We start from the raw sequence: 23,480 nt of genomic DNA on the forward strand, positions 1-23,480 counted from the left end.
AGAGAAGAAAACCATCACCATGTGAGAAGGCTCAAGCTAATACTGAGCAAGCCCACTACCTTCTTGCATGTGTGAGAGCCTTAGGCCAAAACCCAGCCATGACACTCAGATACATACTTTTCCTGAGAAGGATCTAAAAGCAATCTGCACACCTGGTATTTGATAAGGAAGCCCTGCCATTAGCTTGAGTAATGCAGAGTGAGGAGGCTGGAGGAAATGCTGAGACACATTTTAGGGCAATTTTCTTTTTAAACAGAGATGGAACTTTTCCTAGAGCCAACCATTTCACGTAGCTACCATCCTGCAAGTTCAGGGTTCTGCTCCCTCATAGTAGCCAGGCAAGTGCGTAGGTGTGGAGTTGTCAGTGACAATCAACAAAGAGTACTTCTTCCCCCAGAGAAATCAAGTGGATTTCTGTGCTAGCATTAGCAAGACAGAGCTATCAAATACTTACTTTGTGCTGTATAGGAACATAGGTGATGAAGAATTTACTGACTGATTTAGTCTGAGCCTCATTCCAAGAAGGATTCAGGTAATGACTCAAGACTTAATTTTGTTTAGGGTGCCCAAAGGTAGAACAAAGAGGAGGTCAGGTTTTGAAATTAAGAACTATGTGTTCAATTTCTGGCTTTCATACTTCAGGAGTATTGCCATTGATTAAATTCACTGAGCCTTAGTTTTCTCCTCTGCAACTTGGGATTGAAACTTAAAACTCTTAAAAATGGCTAAATACATAAAATACTAAGTATAATATTGATGGTGTGTTATTTTGCCATTGCTTTTCAAATTAACAGGAAAGCCACTGCCACATATTGATGAGTTATCCTTTTAGGAGCAGTAACATATTTCACATATCTGGCACTTTTGGAAAAGGCAGTAATGAGAAGCACACACATATTTTCCTCAGTGGTGTGTAGTACCCATACATTATATGTCTATTAGTTATTTCAATTGATCAAGGTTACTTGAAAACATAAATGGTAGAAGTAGCAAGATATATGTGTACCTTATATCACTTTGTTTAATGTAATCTTTTCTTGATACTCCTCGCTCTAATTTCTGCCACCCCCTCCACATGTGCATACATATAGATGACTTTATATTTTATAGAGAAATAGAGGTAATAGGCAAAAAGTTTACCTAAACACATCAAGATGGACTTCTTTGTTATGATTTGTTTGGGAAGAAGAGAGAGCTGCTTTCTTACAATGCTAACCCTTCCAAAGTCCTGGATTCCCTCCCCTGTCACTTCTCTTCCCAAATATTCAATCTTTCTTACTCCCTGGCTACATCTCCATGAGCAATTAGTGTGCTTAAATCTCCTCTTGGGTTAAAGAAATAAATGAAAAGGCCTTTATACTCCCCTGCCTCTCTTCCTGCCACTATCTCTCTTCTGAATGGTTTCCCTAAGAGACTTCACTGTCAAGTCCAAAGGCCAATTTTTGATCTTCATCTTCCTTGAACTGCTTTGTAACATTTGTCAAAACCACTTTTACTTCTTGAACCTTTTTCTCCTTTTGGTTTCTAGTTCTTCACTTTATCTTAATTCTCCTTATACTTCTTTGACTCTTCTTATCATTCTTTGCTGGATGTTCCATTTCCATCAAATGTTATGATTCTGCAAGGATTGTTCTTGGCTCCCTTTAAGGACTCATAGTACATTCTATCCCAGGATGATCTTATCCATCCTCCTGGCTTCAAATGTCATTTATATGCTAATTACTCTCAAATCCTTGGCACTGGATTCTCTCCCCTTCTCCATATCTATATTTCCAAATATGGGACATTTTCTACATGGATATCCTACAGCAATATCAAATTTATAATTGCCAAATTTTATTAATGATTTTTTTCTCCCAAACTACTTCTTATTTCCTACAGTTCTGAACTAAGTCAGTGATAGCACAGTTCACCTCAGTAGGCATCACTATCATTCTCATTGCCAAGCCTCACCCTTCTCCCTTAGTCTCCAATCATTCCTTAGTTCTTCCTTGGACCTGTACCCCAAGTCTTGTCCCCCTTCCTTTCAGTGGCACTCACGGCCTTAATCTTACCCACGTGACTTCTGCTAGGGTATGTTGCTTCCTACTCAGGCTTGATACCATCAACTTCTTCCTAATTCAGCTCATCACCACCTTACTGTAAGAGTTATTTTCCTAAACAACAACACTTGTTATTCCACTTCTCTGCCTAAAAACCTCTTTGCCTAGGGAATAAAACTTCACAGGTCTTTGCTTGGCAAAAAAGATGGTTTTCAATGCTTTCCAGACAATGACTAAGATCACACCTAGACTTGACCAAGTTGGGTTTATTGCCCATTGCAATGAGGAAGAACACACACCACGGGGACTTTAGGAAGTAGGGGCAGTTCTGTGAGTATAGATGGGATTAACAAATTGTATCTATAAATCTTATCTATAAGAAGGAGGAAGAAATTAGGGCTGAAGTTCATTATTAAAGAAGCATCAGTCACTCATATTAGCCAGGCTAGAGTGACATTTGGGCATTTTTACAGTTTGGACAACATTCTTGTTTTGCCTGTGTTCAGACATGATTGCAGAGAGGTCTTGTTTTTGTCTTGCTTCACCGTGGAAACAGTGGCCTTGTCCGACGTTGATGTTTGGTGAAATGGTTGATGTTCAACAGGAGAATGGCCAGGCCCCGCTGTTAGGATGCCAGAGGCTACTTTCCTTTTCTTACATGTTGCCAACTGGTTCCAGCGGAACCCTCTAGCTTTCTACTCTACCTTTCTCTCCCATTCTCTTCCACTTTTTTCCATGCTTTGCATCCTATATTTTTGCCATACTGAAAATCTCAGTTTTCTTAACCAGGCTATGACATTTTTTGCCTTTCTGCCTTTGGCTCTTTCTGAAAACTTCCCTTCATTCTCACCCCTATATTTCTAACTGAAATATGCAAAATCAAGTGTCTCCATAATAGCAGAGTTATTTTATACCACTTCCTACCTAGCACTAAAATGTATTTGTTTCCCTTACTATATTATGATCTTCTCCAGTGAATAAGTTGCTAGCTGTACAACTTTGAGCAAACTACTTAACCTTTAATCTACCTCAGTTTGCTTATCTGTAAAATGGGAATAATAGTAGCACCAAATGAAAAATGTTTCTGTGGGAGTTAATATATACTAAGTGCTTATAACATTGCCTAGAACATAGTAAATAACAAATAAGTATTATCTATTATTATTATTGGTGGCATTGCCTATTACTATTATTGCTTTATTTCCAAAATGTCAATAATTCAGTGCTTGACCCATAAAATAGTGGTAGAATAAATATTCCCTATTTTTATTTTGTGTCAATCATGTATTTGTGTGTTCATTATTTGACTTAGGTTCAGGACAACAGTATGAGGTAATTCTTTTTATTCTGAGTTCATTAATTGAAGAATGAAGTGTGGAGTCATTAGCTAGCCTCCTCATTGGCACATAAAGACAAATTGAAGTTGAACCAGGGTCCTTTTGTACCTCATCCAGTGTTTTGCAAACTGATTATGCCAATTTAAATGAGAACTTTTTCAGATGCATTATTATATATAAACCATGCTTCCTGGGTTGTGAAGTCTATTGACATATATTAGGTAAAATATTAAATGATGTCAGTCATTTTAGAACATTGGAGTGTAATTGAGCAAACTGGGCCAAATGTTGAATCTCTCCAATTAATCCAATCCAAGGGTTTTGGTGTACATTACATACATATCCTAATATTCCTCCATGGAATATAGAATGTGGATTTTTTAAATGAAAGTTGGATAGTAACTGGCTGTATTTTTTTTCTATCCATCACCTAGCAGGTTATTAATGCTGAGTGACTGTGGTCTGTGTTATAAAATTTTTCACTATATTTTTGGCTGATTTGAGGATGTACTTCCACAACTTTGCAGCTAGAAGGCTAAGCAAGCAGCTTGCAATAATAAGAATATAGGTGTGTGGAAACATGGCTGGGGGAAAGAATACTAAGAATCATGTAGCAGAAATATATCTGGCAAATAGATGTACTTGAGGGGAGTCCCTTTGCTGTGTTGCAATTGGCATCCAATGTAAATTAATGCCTGGAGAAGGGGAACAATTTGAAATCCAACTTGTCTTGGACAGCAGAGAATAAATATGCAAATTGTTCCGTTCTTTGAAATAGCAAAAGAGAATTATACCTTAATTCACTTGTGGTGTCACTCTCCATTTTAATACTCACAGGAACACAGGATTCTTTCTACATTTAATTTATTCCTTACCTTTATTTAAATTATTCTTCTTGTAGTGGGTGGCCACTGTTGTACAACAAGAAAGACTAATAAATTAAGATTCGCTGCCTTGTATTGCATATTGCATAAGCCAAGGCCACTGCCTTTAGAATTAATGCTAGGTAATTTTGCTTGAATTTATTGCAAGTCAACTGTTGTTCTGCTTTTTAAGTATTTTTACTTTTGGAAATCATGTGACCGTGCTTTTAAATCTTATGTATCATTTTAGTATTAATTTAAATATTTCTACTTCTGTCTGTCTTTCAGTTGCATGCTATTGTATCATATATTATGATACATAGGGGTTGTTTTACAAGCCTAGTTTCTTTCCATATGTAAAGCTGATTAAACATTTTATGTGTTTGTCAATAAATTTCATTTTAATTAAAGCTATCTTTGACTAAGAATAATAGAATAGTCCTTAGAGCAATTATGCATTATGCTTATGGAAAGAATAGACTAATAAATCAGAAAGTATTTATTGGGCACTTACTGATGTAAGGTGGTGATTAAGTGCTGAGACAGAGCATGAGACATGGTCCTTTGAACTATACAAGGTTACACTCTACATCAATGTTTTGTAAATCTTCTGCCTCTCTCTCTTCTTCTCTTCAGGACCTGGAATCCGTTATTCAAACAAACTATTATCCAACTGCTGTGTTGCAAGGAGGCATGGTGGTGGGGTTGAGGAATGTACACAGCTTGCCCAGGTGGTCCTGAAGGATGTCCCTAGAACTCTGAGGTCCCTTAGAGTAAGGGGTGAAGATCATTGTGCTACATAATCAAATGCGATGCCCTTTTGAAAAGCTAATGGCATTTCATGGCAGCAAAAAAAGATGCACACCAATGAAGGACATAAATATTGAGCCTAGCAGGAGTTAGACAATAAACTAAGAGATCTAAGTAATTTAATTTGTTTGTCAAAGGAAGTGTTTGAAACGTTATATAAAATGTTTAGAAAAACTTGGCCAGAAACCCATAACACGTGCGTGCACACACACACATACACACGCACTCAGCTTTGTAATGTTTGGTATGTAGCAGTTATGTTACAGTTATGTTTGGTTATAGCAGTTATGTTTGGTATGCAGCAGTTAAATAAAATGTATTTGGCCAGGGGCGGTAGCTCACACCTGTAATCCTAGCACTTTGGGAAGCCAAGTGGGAGGATCGCTTTAGGAGTTTGAGACTAGCCTGAACAAGAGTGAGACCCCGTCTCTACAAAAAATAGAAAGGTTGTCCAGGTGTGGTACACACCTGTGGTCCCAGCTACTCAGGAGCTGAGGCAAGAGGATCACTAGAGCTCAGTAGTTTGAGGCTGCATTGAAATATGACCAAGCCACTGCACTCTAGCCCAGGTGGCAGAGTGAGACCTTATCTCAAAAAATAATAAATAGAATAATATAAGATAAAATAATAAAATAAAATGAAAGTGTTTGACTGACATGTTACCCTATATATGATGTATATACATCATAGGAATTTCACTGGATAGTGAATTCATTCTGGAGGTGCCTTTGATCTAATTTGCAAAGGGTCAATGGTAAGATGGAGGAGGCTCCTCCATTAGAGGAGGGACCATGTCACCCTAGTTGTTGCTGTATCCCCACTCCCCAATGCAGTCCTAGGTAAATATCTATTTAATGAGTAAGTGGATACAGAAGGTCAGATGATAATCCTAATCAAGCCACTGGTCTTCAAATGTATAATGTGGGAATCAGATTTTGTTCTCAGACTGAGCACAAATTGACCTCCCAAGGGTAGAATCCTATTAATCAAGTTCATGGAATTGAAGTATAAATTTACATATCTCATTTACTTATGTAAATGCACAGAGATTATTTATATAGGTTTCTATTGAAATGCCATGTAGTCCTCAAACAGGCCAGAATGTTCACTTTGTTATATCAATGCCTTCCTTCCCTATAGGCAAGCTATACGATAAGCCAAATTACCAACAGACTTCCAGTTTATCAGAGTACCATGAGACCTCTCAAGTCACCTGAAGGTTCATGCCAGCTTGACCTGCTGCTCACTGTTTTCTTGCACAGAATCTACAGGAAAAACCAAATTATCAAAAGACTGCTCTGCTGAGACTAGAATCAGAATGAAGAATATGTGTTGAATATCAGGTGTGAAGAATATCAGTTGACTGTTTAATTCCATCAGACTTTTTTAGTTTCAGATGTAACCATCATGAAATGGGTCTTTGGTTTGTCTGAAGGGAGCCTGTCTCTTCTAGCCTGTGTATGTGTGGACTCTGCTACAGTCTGCCTTCAAGAAAGAGCTGTTTCTTACAGTAGTGACAATCTCATAGAATTTTTGTGAGGACAAAGTGACATAACCTCTGTAAGGTACTTACTGAGAATTTAACAAATATTTATTATTTAAATAAGGTACATTTATTATTCCTTCTCTTTACCTTCCTTTATTTTTTTTTTATCTTTTCCTTGTTCATCATTTTACTTTCACCTCTACCTTGGATGACTAACCCTTCTTCTAAAAGATACCCTCTTGCTCTGCAGGTGTTGACATCTTTTAACTCTTTCTCTTCAGTCTAGGAAGGTTTTTTGCCTCTTTGAGGAGAGTTTGAATTTCTCTGCTCTAACTCATCATTTACATATTTTAAAGTTTAGTTCTCAAATGTCAATGTTCCATTACTCATTTCCAAGGTTTTGAGGATTGTGGAGAACCTTACTTTGGTAAGGTTGGACAGCAATTTGGGTAATTTATTGGAGAGAGCTGCCAGTATCCAATGCCTGATGTGGTGCCTGGCACATGGTAGACACTCAGTAAATATAGGTTGAGTTAACTGTAGCAGTTAAAAACCTTTCCTTTAGAGCAGACCATGTTTACTTTTGGAGCTAGAGAATTCTTTGTTGTAGGGAACTGTCCTGTGCATTATAGGATGTTCAGCAATATCCTTGGTCTCTATCCACTAGATGCCAGTAGTATGCCCCCATCCCAGTTGTGACAACCAAAAATATTTCTAGACATTGCCAAATGTCTCCTGAGGGGCCTAACCACCACTGATTGAGAATCTCTGCTTTACAATAAAAGAGTGCCCATGACTGGTGTTAACGTCTGTATTATCTGCCAGTATTTCTCAAAATTTCCCAGCAAAACAAAAAGGAGGCAAGGACACTTTCATTAATATTAATAAATTTCCACTAACCTAATGGCAGTAGCATTTAATGCTGAATAGCAATAGCACAAAGAATCATAGCCACCACCAATGTCTCTATTATCTAGGTTCTTCTCTTACAGCTCTGGGGAAAGACACAAAAGAAAAAAGCCAGAAGAAAGAATTGAGGAGTGAAAGTTGCTGTATCCACATGACACAGCTGTGATAGTGATCCCCTGCCCCAGGGATGGCTGTGACTTTGTCCACAGGCCTTGTTATATTGGAGGTGGGAGTGGGGGTGAGGTAGATCAACAATCCAGACCTGAGTCGAGTCTGTTCTGCACCTTGGTTTCTGAAACTGCAACCTCAGGTAGATAATTCTTTACTTTCATCTCTAACTATGTCACATCAGGTTGAATTTTCCTGAGTTATTTAGATTCAACTAACCCCGGCAACATCCTCTCCTAAGGAACTGTCTTTTAGCCTCTGAGCCCCCAACATCCCTGGAGTAGCAGTTCTCCCTTCAAGTGCACAATACTCTTATGAGTTATAGTCATCTGATGACCCTCATGGTGGAGGAAGAAGGTTGGAACGGGGAAGGATAGATTTTATGCTGGGCAACCCCTAGTCCTCTGTGGCATCCTATCAGGAACTGAGCATCCTCCTGAGAAAAACAGCTGTTTTGCAGCAGGGCAGATGAGCATAGGGTGGTTCCTGGCCCTACTCCCAACTGTGCTTCAATAGGTGCACTTATCTGAGCATTTCCCCTAGATTTTGAATCCCACTGCTCACTCGTGGGCAATTCATTGAATCCTATATCCCTTCACTGTTTTGCTTATTGACTGCTTTGGTGACTGTCCATTTATACACTAAGAACTAAGATAAGTGATAGAGGGCAATGCTACTCTAATGCCATTCCTCTAACCTGACATAAGCTTATACTAGAATATATAAAACTACTGTAGCACTAGGCACAGTGTTTAATTGAGATGGCTTTTTTTAAAACAACAAAATTATGTTCATTCATTTTCTATTGCTATAACAGAATATCAGACTACAGACTGGGTAGTTTATAAAGAAAAGTACTTTTTACAGTTCCAGAGGCTGGGAAGTCCAAGGTTGAGGGGCCACACCTGGAAATAACCATCTTTGTGCTTCATAATATGGCAGAAGATGTCACATTTAAGAGAAAGTATGCTAACTCAAATCTTTCTTCTTCTTCTTATAAAGTCACTAATTCCATCATGAGGTCCACACCCTCATTACCTCATATAACTCTAATCACCTCCCAAAGGCCCCACATCCAACATATGAATTTGAGGATTAGGTTTTCAACCCATGAACTTTTAGGGGATGCAATCAAACCATAACAAAGACTTTCGCAATAAAAGAATTAATGCTTTGTTTCCCTTATGGCACAAGCTCATCATCTCTTCACAGACTAGTAATGGTATGTGAACTGGCCCCCTGCTGGCAGGTCATAGTTTGCATAGCACTGATATATTATATATAAAACTTAATAAGATATATTGTCAAATTCAGAAAACTCATAGATGAGGAATACACATTTAAAGACCTAATTGTGAGAGGAAATGGGGAAATGTGGGAGTGAACAGAATTGGAAGAATGAGGGAATTATGAAAGAGACAAGGAATTTGGGAGACAGAGAATTCTGGGAAAAAACAGAAAATTGTGAGAGAATGGAAAATTTTGGATGAGAACGGAGAATTCTGGAAGATTATACAATGGGGATATGTGGGAGAGAACAGAAAATTGTGAGGAAAAAAATGGGTAATTTTGTGAGAGAAGGAAGAATTATGGGTGAGAACAGAAATTGGGAAGAATAATTCATAAAACAAGGGGTTAATAAGGGAGAGGTTTTGGGAGACAGGAATTGTGGGAACTACAGGGAGTTGTGGGAGAGATGGGGAGTTCTGGGAGAAAACAGAATTGTGAATGAACAGGGAATTGTGGGAAAGAACGGGATTGTAAAACAGAATAGGGAATTATGGGAAAGCACCAAGAATTGTGGGACAGAACAGAAAATTGTGGGAGAGACCAGGAACTATAGAAAAGAAGGGAGCATTGTGGGATAGAATAGGAAATTGTGGGAGAGATGGAATTATGGAAGAGCACAGAGAATTGTGGGTACAGACTAAGAATTGTGGGGGAGAACAGAGAATTATTGAAGAGATAAGCAATTTTGAAAATGACCAAATAATTTCCTGATGTAAGAGAGGAGAGTGATGACAGAAACATGGAATTGTGGGATAAATAAGAAATTCAGGGAAAGAATAGAATTATAGAAGATGGAATTGGGGGAGAGAGGAGAAAATTGTGGGAAACACATGGAATAGTGAGAGAGAGCAATGGCTTATGGGAGACAGAGAATTGTGGGAAAGGTTTGAGAATTGTGGGGTAAAACAGGAAATGGTGGGAGAGAATAGGCAATTTGAAAATGACCAAAATAGTTTACTGAGCGAAGAGATAATTGTGCAAGAGAAGGAGAGTGATGAGAGAAACATGAGATTGTGGGAGAAGTGAGGCATTCAGGTTGAGAACAGAATTGTAAAGAGAAGAAATTGTGGGTGAGAATGGAAAATCGTGGGATGAAACAGAGAATTGTGGAAGTCAAAGGGACTTGTGGGGAAAAGCATGGAATTATGGGATAGAGTAAATTGTGGGACTGGACAGAATTATGGGAAAGAGCAGAGGATTATGGGATAGCATAAGGAACTACAGGAGATACCTGGGTACTATGGGAGATACAGAGAATTCTGGAAAGGAACTGGGGGTTGTGGGTGATGCAAAAAATTATGGGAAAGAACTGGGGATTGTGGGAGACAGAGAATTCTGGGAAACAACAGAATTGTGAGAGTGACATGGAATTTAGGAAGAGAATGGAGGATTATGGGAGATAAGAGAGAATTGTGGGAGATAGGAAATTGTGAAAGAAAATATAGTATTGTGAGAGAACCAAGAATTGTGGAAGAAAATGTAGACTTGTGGCAGTAATTAGAAAATTGTGAAAATGAATGGAATATTTGGAGTGAACAAAATCGTAAGTGAGAATTGAGAGAATAGAATTGTGACTGAGAATGGAGAATTGTAAGCACAGAGAATTCTGGAAGGCATGGGGAACTATGGATAAGATAAGGAATTGTGGGAGAAACAGAATTATAGGAAAGAACAGGATCATGAGTATGATAGGGAATTGTGGGAAAGACCTGAGAATTTGAGGTAAAGGGAACATTTGGGGAGACAATGGAAGACTGTAAGCAAAAACAAAGAATGATGGGAGTGATGAAATACTGTCAAGGGAAAAAGGAACCTGGCCTGCTGGAGGCCATCCCTGGGCAGGGACCCACCTCTCACTTTGGGTCATCCCACATATCTTACCTCCTTCCCCAAATAATTTGAGGCTGCTTAACAAAATATAGACAACACTGGATAAAAGAAATAGTTGAAGCAACCAGGAAAAGGGGAACTTAATGGAAAGAAAATAATATAGGCGATGGTAATATTAACAATTAAGTATACGTGCCATAGGATCCTGGACTTTTTCTTTTTGAGAACATTAGTTCCCTTGTTAAAAGTGGGTCAGTGATTTGACTCTAAGGTTTTGCCATGTTCATAAGATGAAAACTAACCAGGTTTTTTTGTTTTTGTTTGTTTATTTGTTTGTTTGTTTGTTTGTTTGTTTGTTTGTTTTTGAGAACCACTGGTTTCCTTGATTTTTAATCCTGGGTGAAATCCCAGTTACTTTTTTTTTTTTTCCAGTTACTTTTAAAGATGATGTTGTGAGCTAAGGGGGAAAATAAGTGTGGTATGGAGTTACAACCAGATTCCCTCAGTGTAAACTGTTGCCACAGTCACAAAGCAGAATGTATTAAACCAATTCTATGAACCATCAAAACTTCTGTTCAACTAAATATACAAGCTCTCAATGTTCTGGCTTAAACCATTTAGATCATTGTTCTCAGGAAGGCAAGCAGGTTTCAAGTGGCATGTCAGCTCTGATTCACTCATAGTATTAATAGCTGCCCCAATAATTATGTTGGGAAGTTTTATAGATGAGTTCAGGCTCAGAAGGAAAATGTTCTTTGACTGATTAGCAGTGTTTGTCATGGGTACAGGAAAGGTTTGCAGCAATCAAAGTCTTGTATGCAGGTCTTCTAGGCAGTCTTCCAAAAACATTTCTCATTGCAGGACTTTTGATAAATATTAGACAGTAGAGGGTTCAAAGTCATTGCTGTTGACCAAAACTTAAGAGTGGAAACTCTGAGATGTTCATTAATTTATCTGCTTTGAATATCAACCAGGAGGGTAGTTTAAGGTTCTATTGTGAAAATGGAAGCATCTAACCTAACAGGTACCTGGCCTAATGGCCCCTCTACCTCTTTGTAGAAGTTGGCAAAAGAAGTACCTGCATGCAGGACTGAATACTTCTGGGTGACCATCAACTAGAAGACAAATGGTAGATTAGGGACCGAAAATCTTATTCCATAGTACATGGCTGCAATAATTTTAACCTAGGAAAATATCATGAACTGCCAAGACCATGAGAAAGTTCCCAATAGAACACACAAGAACAAGTGGAAGGAAATATCTAGGTAGAAATGGCAGAAGACTCTGTACATTCTTGCTTCTGTGTGGGACATATTATGATATGGTCTTCATTCACAAGATGAGGCACACAGGCGCACATTCATTCTGTTTAAGAAACAATCTTTAAATTCATACTTTAGGAATATAACCTTGGCAAAATTGCATCACTTAGTTTGTCTAATTTTTATTTCTAAGTAGCAATGATTAACTTTCTCTAAAGAAAAAAATGCCCTGCGAAAAACAAGTAAAATTTCTAATGTTTATGTTTGTTAGTTAACCTGAAAAATTTGAGCCTTTTGAATATCCTGGTTTCATAAGATTTTTCTCATCTTAAAAAAGGCATAAAGTACAAAGGTGAAGACAAACATATTTCAAAGCCCAGGGTTCCTTGTTTCTGATAAATCCTGAAAGCTGTTTTTCTCTAGCTAGAGAAAAACATGTAATATGCAAAAAATGTAGTGTACTCCCAGATATGTAGAACTCCAGTTTGTGATTAGAATTAGTCATTTTATTCAACAATCAAATGTTCATGGACCATGAGAAATATAAAAATGAACCAAATATAGTCCCTGCCCTCCAGGAAGTTTCAATTTTGTAGGACACAAAAGTAAATCATGTCAGCAATAGATGCGTGTAAGAATGTGAACAAAATGCTCTCGGAACAAAGACGAAGCTGAGAATCAAAAGTAAGTGGATTGGACAAGTCAATTCTAAAACTCTTCAACAAAAACAAAAGAAAGGAAAGGATTCTCAGGGGAAGTGATAATCAAGACAGACCTGGAACAATGGCTAAGACGTTTAAAGGTAAACCATGAAAGCTCACAGGATTCAAGTTCAGGAAATGGCATGAAAACAAACACAAAGGACAGAGGAAGGACGTGGTGACTGCAGGGACTGGCTGCAGGAACGGCTCAGCGTCCGTGTCGCTGCATCTGGGAAGCCAAGTTGGGTTCAGATCTGAGACGACAGAGAGTTTGGATTCTCTGCCATGGATCGGCCCTGGTGGTGCCTAACGACAATTTCTACGTGGAAATGGCTTCAGTGTAAACGACAAGGAGAAGGGCGATGGGAGGCAGGAGGGGCATCCGTGACAGCGAGTCCCGTGTCCGTCCTTCCCCATGTAGGGCTGCTGTACTGCGGCCCGTGCGGGCTTCGACAGGCCGGGCCGGGAAGGCTCTGGAGGCGCGACGGGGACAGGGAATTCCTAAAACGAGTGAATGACAGTGGGAGGAGAGGCCGGGAAACAAAGTCAGGCGACAGGCGACGTGCACTTCATGCCGCCCTTTGCGGCCCCCGGTGGTTTCCACGTGTGAGGTGCCCCCTGGACGGGAGGCCGGCGGATTTCTTGGGGCTCACCAAGCTCGCCTGCCCCGCGCAGTTTCCAACCCCTGCAAGCGCGGGGCAGGATGCCAGGGCTGACACGGCGCGGGCGCCGGAAGGCAGCTCCCCGACGGACGGACAGACGGACGGACGGACGGACGGACGGACGCCGGACAGTGGGAGAAAAAGAACCCTCAGGAATGGCTCCCGGACGGACGGACGGACGGACACCAGACAGTGGGAGAAAAAGAACCCTCAGGAATGGCTCCCGGACGGACAGACGGACGGACGGACGGACGGACACCAGACAGTGGGAGAAAAAGAACCCTCAGGAATGGCTCCCGGACGGACGGACGCCAGACAGTGGGAGAGAAAGAAACCTCAGGAGCGAGGTGACGGAGAAAGCGCCGAGAAGCACAGCTTTCTTGGGAGAGGGTGAGAAGGAGGTGGCGGCCGCAGTAGATTAGATCCAGGGACCGTGGGGCAAGCTTGACTGGGAGCAGAGGAGCGTCCGAAGGCCGCCGCGGAGGCAGGAGCACTCAGCCGCCTCCCTCCACCGCGCTGGCCCGCGGGTCCCTCGGCTTGAACGTGTCTCCAGCTGACCTGGGCGCAGTCCTTTCCCTCCTCCCCTGCGTCTGCACCCCACCAGCAGAGCAGGAGTGTCTCCGCCGCTCGGTTGGTTTTCAGGCTGGAAGCCTCGATGGCCCCCAGTTGCTCTCTCTTCCTCTCCGTGAGCAGTGGCGGGGAAGCCTGTGGGTTCTGCCTCCTGAAGGTTTCTCAAGTCTGTCCTCCCTTGTCACCTGCCACTGCCGTGACTGAGGTGCCAGTCTCCTCCCTGACTCCCCACAAGTGGTCACGGCTGGCATCGTGGCGTGTCCCCCACACCCGTGCACTGTCGGGGTCCTACAAGCGAACCTGAGTGTCTTTACTTAGAAATCTCAACTGGCCTGTCTCGGTCTCCAGATGAAGTCCGAACTCCTCAGCAGAGCCTGTGAGAGCTCTTATCGTCTGGTCTCTACCTGCTGCTCCAGCTCCTCTCAATTCCTTCCCTCCAGTCCCACCCTGTGGCCACCCACAAACAATATACAGGCCTTCTGCTTTGTGTCTCCATACAGGTTCTTCTTAGGGTTGTCTTTCTCCTCTCCCATGTTGGTCTGTCTTGCAAGGCCCAGTCTGAACAGCACTTCCTCCAGAAACTCTCACCAATGCTCCAGAAACCAATGTAGTCGCTGCATTTTCTGGGTCCCTTTAACCCTTTGTAGATTTTTTTAAATAAAGCATTGTACTATGCTTATCTATTTTGAGTTTCAGACATTGTACTTCTCAAGGACACTTGTGCCCCTTGGCTACAGTGGTGCTGACCATATAGTAAACACTGGAGGGATATTTCAGATCCAATTCAGCTAACCTGTGCAATATCCCTAGTAAGTACAACACAGCATGTTAGACACTTAATAGTGCAGGCTCAGTACAAACCTTTTGGCCTTGGAGTAAAACCTCAAGTAGTAGAAGCTTAAGGACACAATCAACAAGTCACCATCATCAGGATAGTTTATCTAAGGAGAAGCCTGTCTGTAGTTACTGCGTGTCGTCTTTATCCCTAAACTTTCCCCCCTACACGCAGCAGAGTATTTCTTGCATTGTGAATAGCTTCCTGCCCTTACAGGGGAAGCCAAAACTGAAAAGGACACAGCCCAAGACTAGCCTATACCTCAGTCCCAAGAGTATCACCTCAGAAGAGAGGCTGCCAGCCCTTGGGTTCTGGCAGGAGGACGTTACCTGCGATGAACTAACTGGAGTCTGTTCTTGGGGTCACCCTGCCCTGGGCTGGTTTCCTTACACATGTCTGTTTCTTTAGCGCACACTGCCCTGCCTCCATAGTTTACATGCAGATTGGAAATTTCACTTTCACTGGTCTGCCTTTGAATTCTACTTCTCACCAACACTTGCTCTGTTTTTTCCCTCAAACTAGATGATTTATTATATAATTATTAGACACTGGATAATTTATTATTATTATTTTTATAGTTAGTATTTATTAACTACCCACTATGTGTCAGATACTACTTAAGCCTTTCTCTCCAAAAAGCGTTTGTTGGAATTAGCCCATTAGTCCAAAGAGTAAGTACTGCAAACATATCAACTCCTTTGTAAAGAATTTCAATCTTGTGACTCAATGCTAATGGTAAAGTGCTTATTCAGAAAGAATCTTTTAAAGGGAATAAAATCTGGTTATATAATTTACATTAAAAATTGAAGTAAGATCTTTTCCCACACACCTTAAATAGAGAAATAGAATGAAATTTTGATTTTAGGCAGATCAGAAAATGTAGATGGAGGGTAAAATTAATCAGTTATAATAATGATGACATTAATTGAGATTGAAATGGAAATAAAGATCATAGGTTTGGTTTATTCTTTTACATTAGTCTTCCTAATTGAAGATAAATGTGCTTATTGTAATAGTAAATTCAGAGCAACTGATAAATTATAAGCTTATAGTACATTTGATGATTATGAATATATATAGTATATCTATATATGTATTAAACTGATTTATCTTTTTAACCAAAATTCCATGTGTGTATTAAATCACAATCTCAAGGGAAATATTATTTAGGCCTTTAATTGGTATTTTCTTCCTCTCTATTGCTTAGATTAGTGGAAATAACTCTAAATAAGAACAGGAGTTTAAAAGGTAAAACAAAAAGAGAAGAAATTTATGAATTGCTAAATAAGGCTGGTGGTAGCAACATGAGAGGAAACCTTGATAAAAATAGAGCCTTGAACATCCAAAATACTGTGCTAACCATATAGGAAAATAGATTTTTAGAAAGAGAAAAGACTCAAGTCAAAGTAAAACTTTATTTGGCAAAAGTTGTATAAAAAGTTACAAGTGAACTCTTTGCATTCCTTTCAACATAAGACAGACATGTCCAAGTTGAAAACTCTTCAAGGTAGACTGTATAGACCTGAGACAGAAGCTTCTACACAGCAGTCAAAACTGAACTCGATTGTTGTCACCTAACAGATATAGAGAAAATTCACTATACCAACAGCTCGGAGGGTTTCCTCAGAATATGACATATGACTTATTTATTTATTTATACATGTAAACAATAAAAGTAATGATGGCAATTTACCAGAGTGTCAGTATGAAGTATCATCTCTAATATAGTAATATCATCTCTAATATAGTAAGTTCTAAGTTGCTATTTCAAATAATGGGAACTAAAAAGGTATTTGGGGCCCATTACCGAAAGGCCTTGAACAGTTTAAGTGGCAACATTAGGTTAAAATAAGGTCTCTGAACCTCAGCACTATTAACATTGAGTGCTTGGTGACTCTTTGTTGTTGGGGACTGTCTGTCCTATACATTGCAGGATGTTTAGCAGCATCTCTGGCCTCTACACACTAGATGCCAGTACCTCCCACCCCACAGTTGTGGCAGTCAAAAATGTCTGCAGACATTGCCTAATGTCCCCTGGGAGAAAAATTACTCACAGTTGAGAACCACTGCTTTATACTAAACCTGTAATAATACAACCCACAGCCTTCCTTTGGTCTCCAGATGTTATAAGTAAGAAAATAAGCCAGTGACGGGGAAGGAAGGTGTTGATTTCCTGTCACTGTTTGTTATCTGTAGAGATAGGGCAGCCCTGTTGCCTGCTTCTGCCCCGTGGAGCCATTTAAGGCAGCCCCTTTTGTCACTCATTCACTCACTTGAGACAGAAGCTACCTTGGGAAAATTTTTATTTTATAATCACATATAAAATATAGATACCCAGTGCATGATTTTGAATTTTGACTTGATGCATGTCATATGAGATGAATTATTCATGATGAAGACATGATACAATCGTAGAACAATATGCCACAGAGAACCTCATTAATTGGGTGGCTATTATAAAATATGAACATTGCAGATCAGATCTTACTCTGCCACTTTCCAAATTAGTTGCATTCCACTGCAAAATTATGGATAGAGAAGATTAGAAATTAGGAAGTTTGATTGATGGGAAAAAATTCTTTGCGTACCCTGATTTAAATATAACTCTTTGATAGGAAAACAATTCCTATAAGGATTTTTCCTTGACTTTATGCACAGAAGTAGCATCACATTCACATTTAACTTACCCAGATTCAGCTCTATTTAGTGAGGGGCCAGGCAGGTAGAGGAGGGGTATCAGTGAAGATTTACATAATCCCAGGGGTAATGCAGCCCTGCTCTCCACATTATTAGCCTGTGCCCACAGACAGGGAGAGAGGCAAACCCAAAACATTCCTGCAAGTTGGCAAAGCCCCAGGAAAGCTTATTTGAATGGCATTAGAGGTTTCTCCATCATTGATAGAGAAGTGCATTCTCAGGTGACAGGCAAGTGCCTTCAGAGACATATTGACCAGGGAAGAGTTGGAAGGAATCCTAAAATTGTCTCCAGAGGGCAACAGTGATGACAGGCACAAGTCAGATGTGGAAATCTTCATAAATGTGCTGAAGTTTCCTAAACAGCAAAACACTTAGCTGATTTAATGATTCAAATCTTTCCATAATTCTTTTTAAAGTATATAAATTCCTGCATAGGATTGATTATTATACAAAACTATATTTCATAGGCAATTTCAAGAGATTCTAAGCATGACTAGATATAAACTTAAGACCTAACTGCCACCTCAGCTGGATCCCCACTTTCTACTTTTGCAGGAGATTTTGTTCATTAATTTTACAAACTCACTCTGTGCTTCAAAAAATATCTCCCAAAATCCTGACCCAACAGACATTAGCTTATAATGTGTCACTATGTTTTCTAAATTGACAGAGGCTATTTTTATAGAATTTTTTTTCCACAATCAGAAAAACTTTCCTTGTTTCTTAAAGCAATATTTATACTATACTGATTATTCTATTCTTATATTTTTATTTTCTCCAATAGACTGTGAGATCCTTGAGAGCAAGATTTACAAGTCTCTGGTACCTACACTCCACACAGCTCTTAGTACAAGGCCTTGCAGTGACTAGCATTTAGGGAAAGAACAAAGAATGAAGATTTATTGTGAGAATGCAGGCTGAATGTAACCAGTGATCTTTTCCAATTAATTCTTTTCTTTCTCTTATTAAGCTCACAGTCTATGGCCATACCACCCTGAATGCGCCTGATCTCGCCTTATTAAGCTCACAAAAGTCAATGTCTTTTAAAGCACTGTTTTATTAAAATTAACAAAACACTGAACTTCATCCAACTAATTTACTTCCTCTTGATTTGCCAGATTCTCCCACTGTTTAAGCGATTAAACGATTAATCAAAGTGAGTGTTTACTTTCCAAATGGAATTTCAGTAACCCAAAAAAGGAATGTTCTTAGGAACATGGTACAAGTAGCATTGGAAATTCAGTTGAGAATAGCAGCTGACCCTTTGTTCCATTCAATTCTCCAGGTAATTATTATTAAGTCACTGGGGTTAGTGCTACTATGCCACCAGAAATAGTGGCAGAGTCTTTCAATGTAACAGGCTTCAAATATGAGAAATGTGATGCTTTCTCAAAACTTCCTGGAGGAGCTGGCATTTTTAGATAAGCCCGAGTAGTAGATGTTTTCCACAGGCAGAAATGAGAATGTATTAAAGAGGGTGCTTCCTGGGCCTAGGCCACTGTGAAAACAAAGGCCCCCAAGTGGGAAAGTAAGTGGGGTGTGCTTTGACTGGTGGAGAGAGATCTAACTTGGCTGAATGAACACAAACATTGAGAGGAGAGATGGCCAATAAAGACTTGATGATGATGCAAATGCAATGGTGGAAACTCTTCATGTTGGAACAAGAAAACTAGTTTTATTCAGAAAGCCAGTAAGAAGTCATTGAAACTATATATGCTGTGGTGGCATATAATGGGAGCTTTGCTATGGAGGTACTAATTTTGTGGCTTGTGCAAAGAGAAATGATGGGGGAGAGACTGGCAGTCAGAAACCAATAAAAGGGCACTGCAGGCTTTATCCATTATAGCCCCACACTGCAAACAACTTAAACATCCATCCACAATAAAATAGATAAATGCATTATTGTATAGTATTCCACTGTATGAATATAGCATAATGAAAAAAGAATGCATCATTGCTTCATGCAACAACTTGGATGAATCTCACAGACCAAAATTGAGCAAAAGAAGTCCAACATGAACCATTCCATTTATATGAAGTTCAAAAACAGCAAAACTAGTCTAGCATTAGTCATTACAATAGTAGTTACTTTTGGGGAAATATTAGCTGAGAAGAAGCCTGAGGGGCCTTCTGAGGTGCTGTAAATAGTCTACATACATGGGTGTATCCATATGTAAAAATTCATTGAACCGCACACTTAAGTGTGGTGTACCTCACTGCATGTTTGTTGTGCTGCAATTTAAAGAAATAGTAAAAACATGAAAGCAAAAAAAAGCCATTGCAATAGTTTTGTGGAAGGTAAGAGGGCCTGCACTAGACACCAGTGAGAATAAGCAGGAGACAATTGTAACAGCACATAAGAGGTAGACTGAGTCCAGAGTTTGGTAAAGGATTGGATGAGGAATCAGAGGAGAGAGAGGAGTAAGAGAGGGCTGTGAGATTGCAAGTGCAGATAAATGTTAGGGGATATGTGTGTGTGCATAGCTGTAATATCTAAAGGGATGAAATGATCACCATGTGTTGGGTACCATATAGTTAGGATGACCGTTTGATTTTCAGGGACATCACAAGCCTTGGCAGAGTAGCCTTGGCAGAGTTTCCTTGGCTATGAGGTCCTGGCATATTCTGGCTTGCTTCTGCTTCCTTTGTTCATGCCTACAGAAATACAAAAACTCACTGTCTGTAATTCCCATTCCATGATCTCTGCATCTCATTAGCATCCACCTTGTATTCTATATAGATCCACTCTTCACTCTGAGAAAGTTAAATAAATACGTTCTCACCAAGATCATTGCCAACCTCACATAGAAACCATCCGGTATCCAGAAGATTCTGCAGTCTGCAGTTATAGGAAGCTTGTTTTTGTCTTTTCAGGACCATTACAACAAAAAAAAACATTAATGCTTGATAGCTAATTTTCAAAGGATACTTGGATTCTGTTACTGCAACCACACAGAGGTTATGAAGATGTGCTTCTATTACCTGTCTTTTTAACACCGTATATACAGGTGGGCCCTGGATAAATGGGCTTCCCACTTCTCACAGGGCGTCTGCTGTGCTCAAGGGCTATACATTTGAATTGAACTGTAAGTTCTTGAAGGAGCAGCTGCACTGGTTTGGAGCTTCCTGATGAACTATGCCAGGACAGACACTATGGGGGGTAGATGACAGAGGTCAGGGTTTCATAGGAAGGCAGCAGGCTATCTCAGAGATAATCAGAAACAATGTGACTCTTCAGGGCAGTACCCTGTTCCTGGCTGACCAAGGCAGTGAAGGTGTTCCAGGAGCCATACTGGTATTTGCTAAAAGTGGAGATGGTTTAATTATAGGATAGTAAATGTTTTGTTTTAATAAAATCTTTATCCAATAACTGCCTCGCCAACTCCAGGGAGCCAGTTCAACTTGTGCCAAATGCTGAAAGGGCTTATTTTTTCCCCTGGTGGTTCAACATTTGTCTGTGTGTAGAACCTAGATCCACTTTACTTATGGCTCAAATGGTCCCTCTCTGAATTTCCTCTAGAGGAAACTTTTTTTCTGGAAAGGACCAGAGAGTAAATGTCTCTGGCTTTGCAGGCTATATGATTCCTGTGGCAGATACTCAACTCTGCTGTTGTACCATGACATATGCCATAGACAATACATAAACTAATGAGTGTGGCTGTGTGCCAATAAAATTTTATTTACCAAAACAGATGGCTGTGGAATTTTGCCCATGGGCCATAGTTTGCCAACCCTTGCTCCAGAGGACCTTGCATGCTCAGAGCCAAGTTCTTTTTGTCTTTGTGGACTTTGTCTATGTGGAGTTATCTCTGAGAGACACCTAGAAAGTCATTTTCACTATTTAGAGGTTAACATTTAAACCATTGATGAAAAATTATCAAAAAATAAGGCCTAGAAAGTTTTCTTGCCTCTTAAAAGGGTGTCACCAAATTACTTAAAAACCTTTGAACCTTGGTTTGCGCTACTTAATAGTAAGTAAGGTTGTTTGTGAAATGAGAAATTGGCATATAAAAATAAGCTGATTTGATCATTTGATCATTTACTAGGCTGTATACACCATGATGGTAGATGCCATCTTCTTGGCTAACCATTCTATACCTAGCTCCTGGTCATAGGTGTGCAATAAATAGTTGTTGAATGAATTAAGGAAAGGAGCATGCAGATACTATAGCCTGGTATCTGAGAATATCTGTTTTGGAAACAAATGACTGTGGTATACTTCCAGTGCACAAAATATGCTGTCCCTCTTATATGATGCCTGTATCAGTCTTCAGGCAGGCATCCTTGCATTGTGTTCCAGTGTTCCAGATTTGCTCTGCTCTGTTGACAGTCTTGCTGATCCCCTTGGTGTAAGAGTTGCTGATTGGATCAGAAAGAACAAAGCTCACTGGTCCCCACAGATTGGATTCTGCTCGTTTATGTTTTAAGCACTGTCCTTCCAACTGCCTCTCAGTGAAAAATGAAAGGAAACCAGTAAAATAAAACCCAGGAACCATTAGCAGCCCAGTTTCTCACCTTTCCTCCAGTAAATAAATAATACCGTTGTCATAAACTGAAATCAGTACTTTTTCCTGAGGTATATCCAACATAAGATAGCTTTCGCATAGAGCGAAAACTGAGCAACTTCTTATAAAGCTCTATTATCCCCAATTTAGTGCAACCAAGTTAATTAATTTGAGAAGTTGACCATAATGGGTAACTATTTTCAACTGAGGCAGTATCCTAATGGAGTCAGAAGTCTTTATCTGCTAAGCAGGCAGGAAGATCAATGATTAGTTTAAGTTTTGTACTCTATCTCTGCTGCTAGGTAGATGTTCCTCTCTAGATTTTCTTATGCTTATTTATCCTTTAACTTTCTGTAGCCTTAAATTTTGTATGTCTCAGACAAACAGCATAAAGTTGGAATTTTTAAAAATTTAGTCTGGTTTTATGTTATAACTTGAAAATTTATTTTAATTAATGTATTTTAATTTAATGTAATTATAGATAATAATATACAAAGATTTATATGTACCATCTTATTTTGTACTTTGTATTTCTTTCAATGATTCCATGTTCTTTGTCTATTTTTTTCTGGTTGCTTTATATTTTTTGGAGGTGGGGGTAGGGGAAAGCTGGGCCTGCCGAGGCAGGGACTTTTCTGCTTCTATCTGTCTTGTGCATCTGCTGCCACTGATGGTTGTGTATGGGTGTGACACTTAGGTGCCATCTATTTTCAGGGCTGATTAGGCAGCTTTCTCTCCTTTTAGTAGTCACCATAGAAAATCAAACATGAATTGTTAGCTATCAAAGTCTAAAATTAATCAATACTTTCATCCTTTTCCCATGGAATAAAAAAATATTTAAACTTCATTTACCCCTACCCCTCATAAAATTACTATATATGATGTTACTGTACATTTTAATTTATACCACAAAATAAAATGAATTTTGTTTGATACGGTCAGTGTTGGTTTAGATAGTTACCCAAATATATTTACTGCTTTCTTTGTGCTTCTTTCCTTCCCGCATCTTAAAAATTTCTTCTTCTGGCATCTTTTTTCCTATGTTTGTTTGTTTTAACCTGGTTGATGTATATGCTTTAGAATTTCATTTCTAATTTCATTTAGAGTTCAATGAATTCTATTTTAATTTGTCAAAAAATGTATTTATTTTGCTTTTATTCTTGAAAGGTATTTTTGTTGATTATATTTTTCTAGGTTAGCAATTATTTTCTCTTAGCTCATTAAGGGCATTATTCCACTATCTGGTAACTTCCATTGCTGTTGAGATGTCAGCTTTAAGTCTAACTGTAATTCCTTTAAAGATAATATCTTTTTTACTCTGGCTCATTTTAAGAATATATACATTTCTAGGTATGTATTTCATTTGTATTCTTTGGTATACTCTTTCATTTATACTCTTTATACTTTGGCAATTTGTTTGGACTTCTTGAAACTGTGGACTATATCAGGGTAAAATATTATCAGATATTATCTCTTCAAATATTGCCTCTGTTCAATACTCTTTACTAAATGT

The 23,480-nt window shown here is 39.3% G+C and overlaps 3 protein-coding genes across 6 annotated transcripts in view; all 3 read left to right on the plus strand.

The window, feature by feature from the left end:
* Positions 1 to 23,023, plus strand: part of LOC142865854 (uncharacterized) — a 224,334-nt gene extending 201,311 nt beyond the window's left edge. The window contains exon 2 of the mRNA XM_075999304.1: positions 9,625 to 23,023. Coding sequence (XP_075855419.1) covers positions 12,984 to 13,754 — 771 coding nt within the window. The 5' untranslated portion in view covers positions 9,625 to 12,983 and the 3' untranslated portion in view covers positions 13,755 to 23,023. The remainder of the gene's footprint in view (positions 1 to 9,624) is intronic.
* The window catches only part of LOC105882445 (glia maturation factor beta), a 902,793-nt gene that overhangs the window by 487,820 nt on the left and 391,493 nt on the right, over positions 1 to 23,480 (plus strand). The gene's annotated exons all lie outside the window — the stretch shown is intronic.
* The window catches only part of FRMPD4 (FERM and PDZ domain containing 4), a 539,531-nt gene that overhangs the window by 149,065 nt on the left and 366,986 nt on the right, over positions 1 to 23,480 (plus strand). The gene's annotated exons all lie outside the window — the stretch shown is intronic.

The sequence above is a fragment of the Microcebus murinus genome, chromosome X (genome assembly GCF_040939455.1).
Source record: "Microcebus murinus isolate Inina chromosome X, M.murinus_Inina_mat1.0, whole genome shotgun sequence".
NCBI classification, from domain to species: Eukaryota; Metazoa; Chordata; class Mammalia; order Primates; family Cheirogaleidae; genus Microcebus; species Microcebus murinus.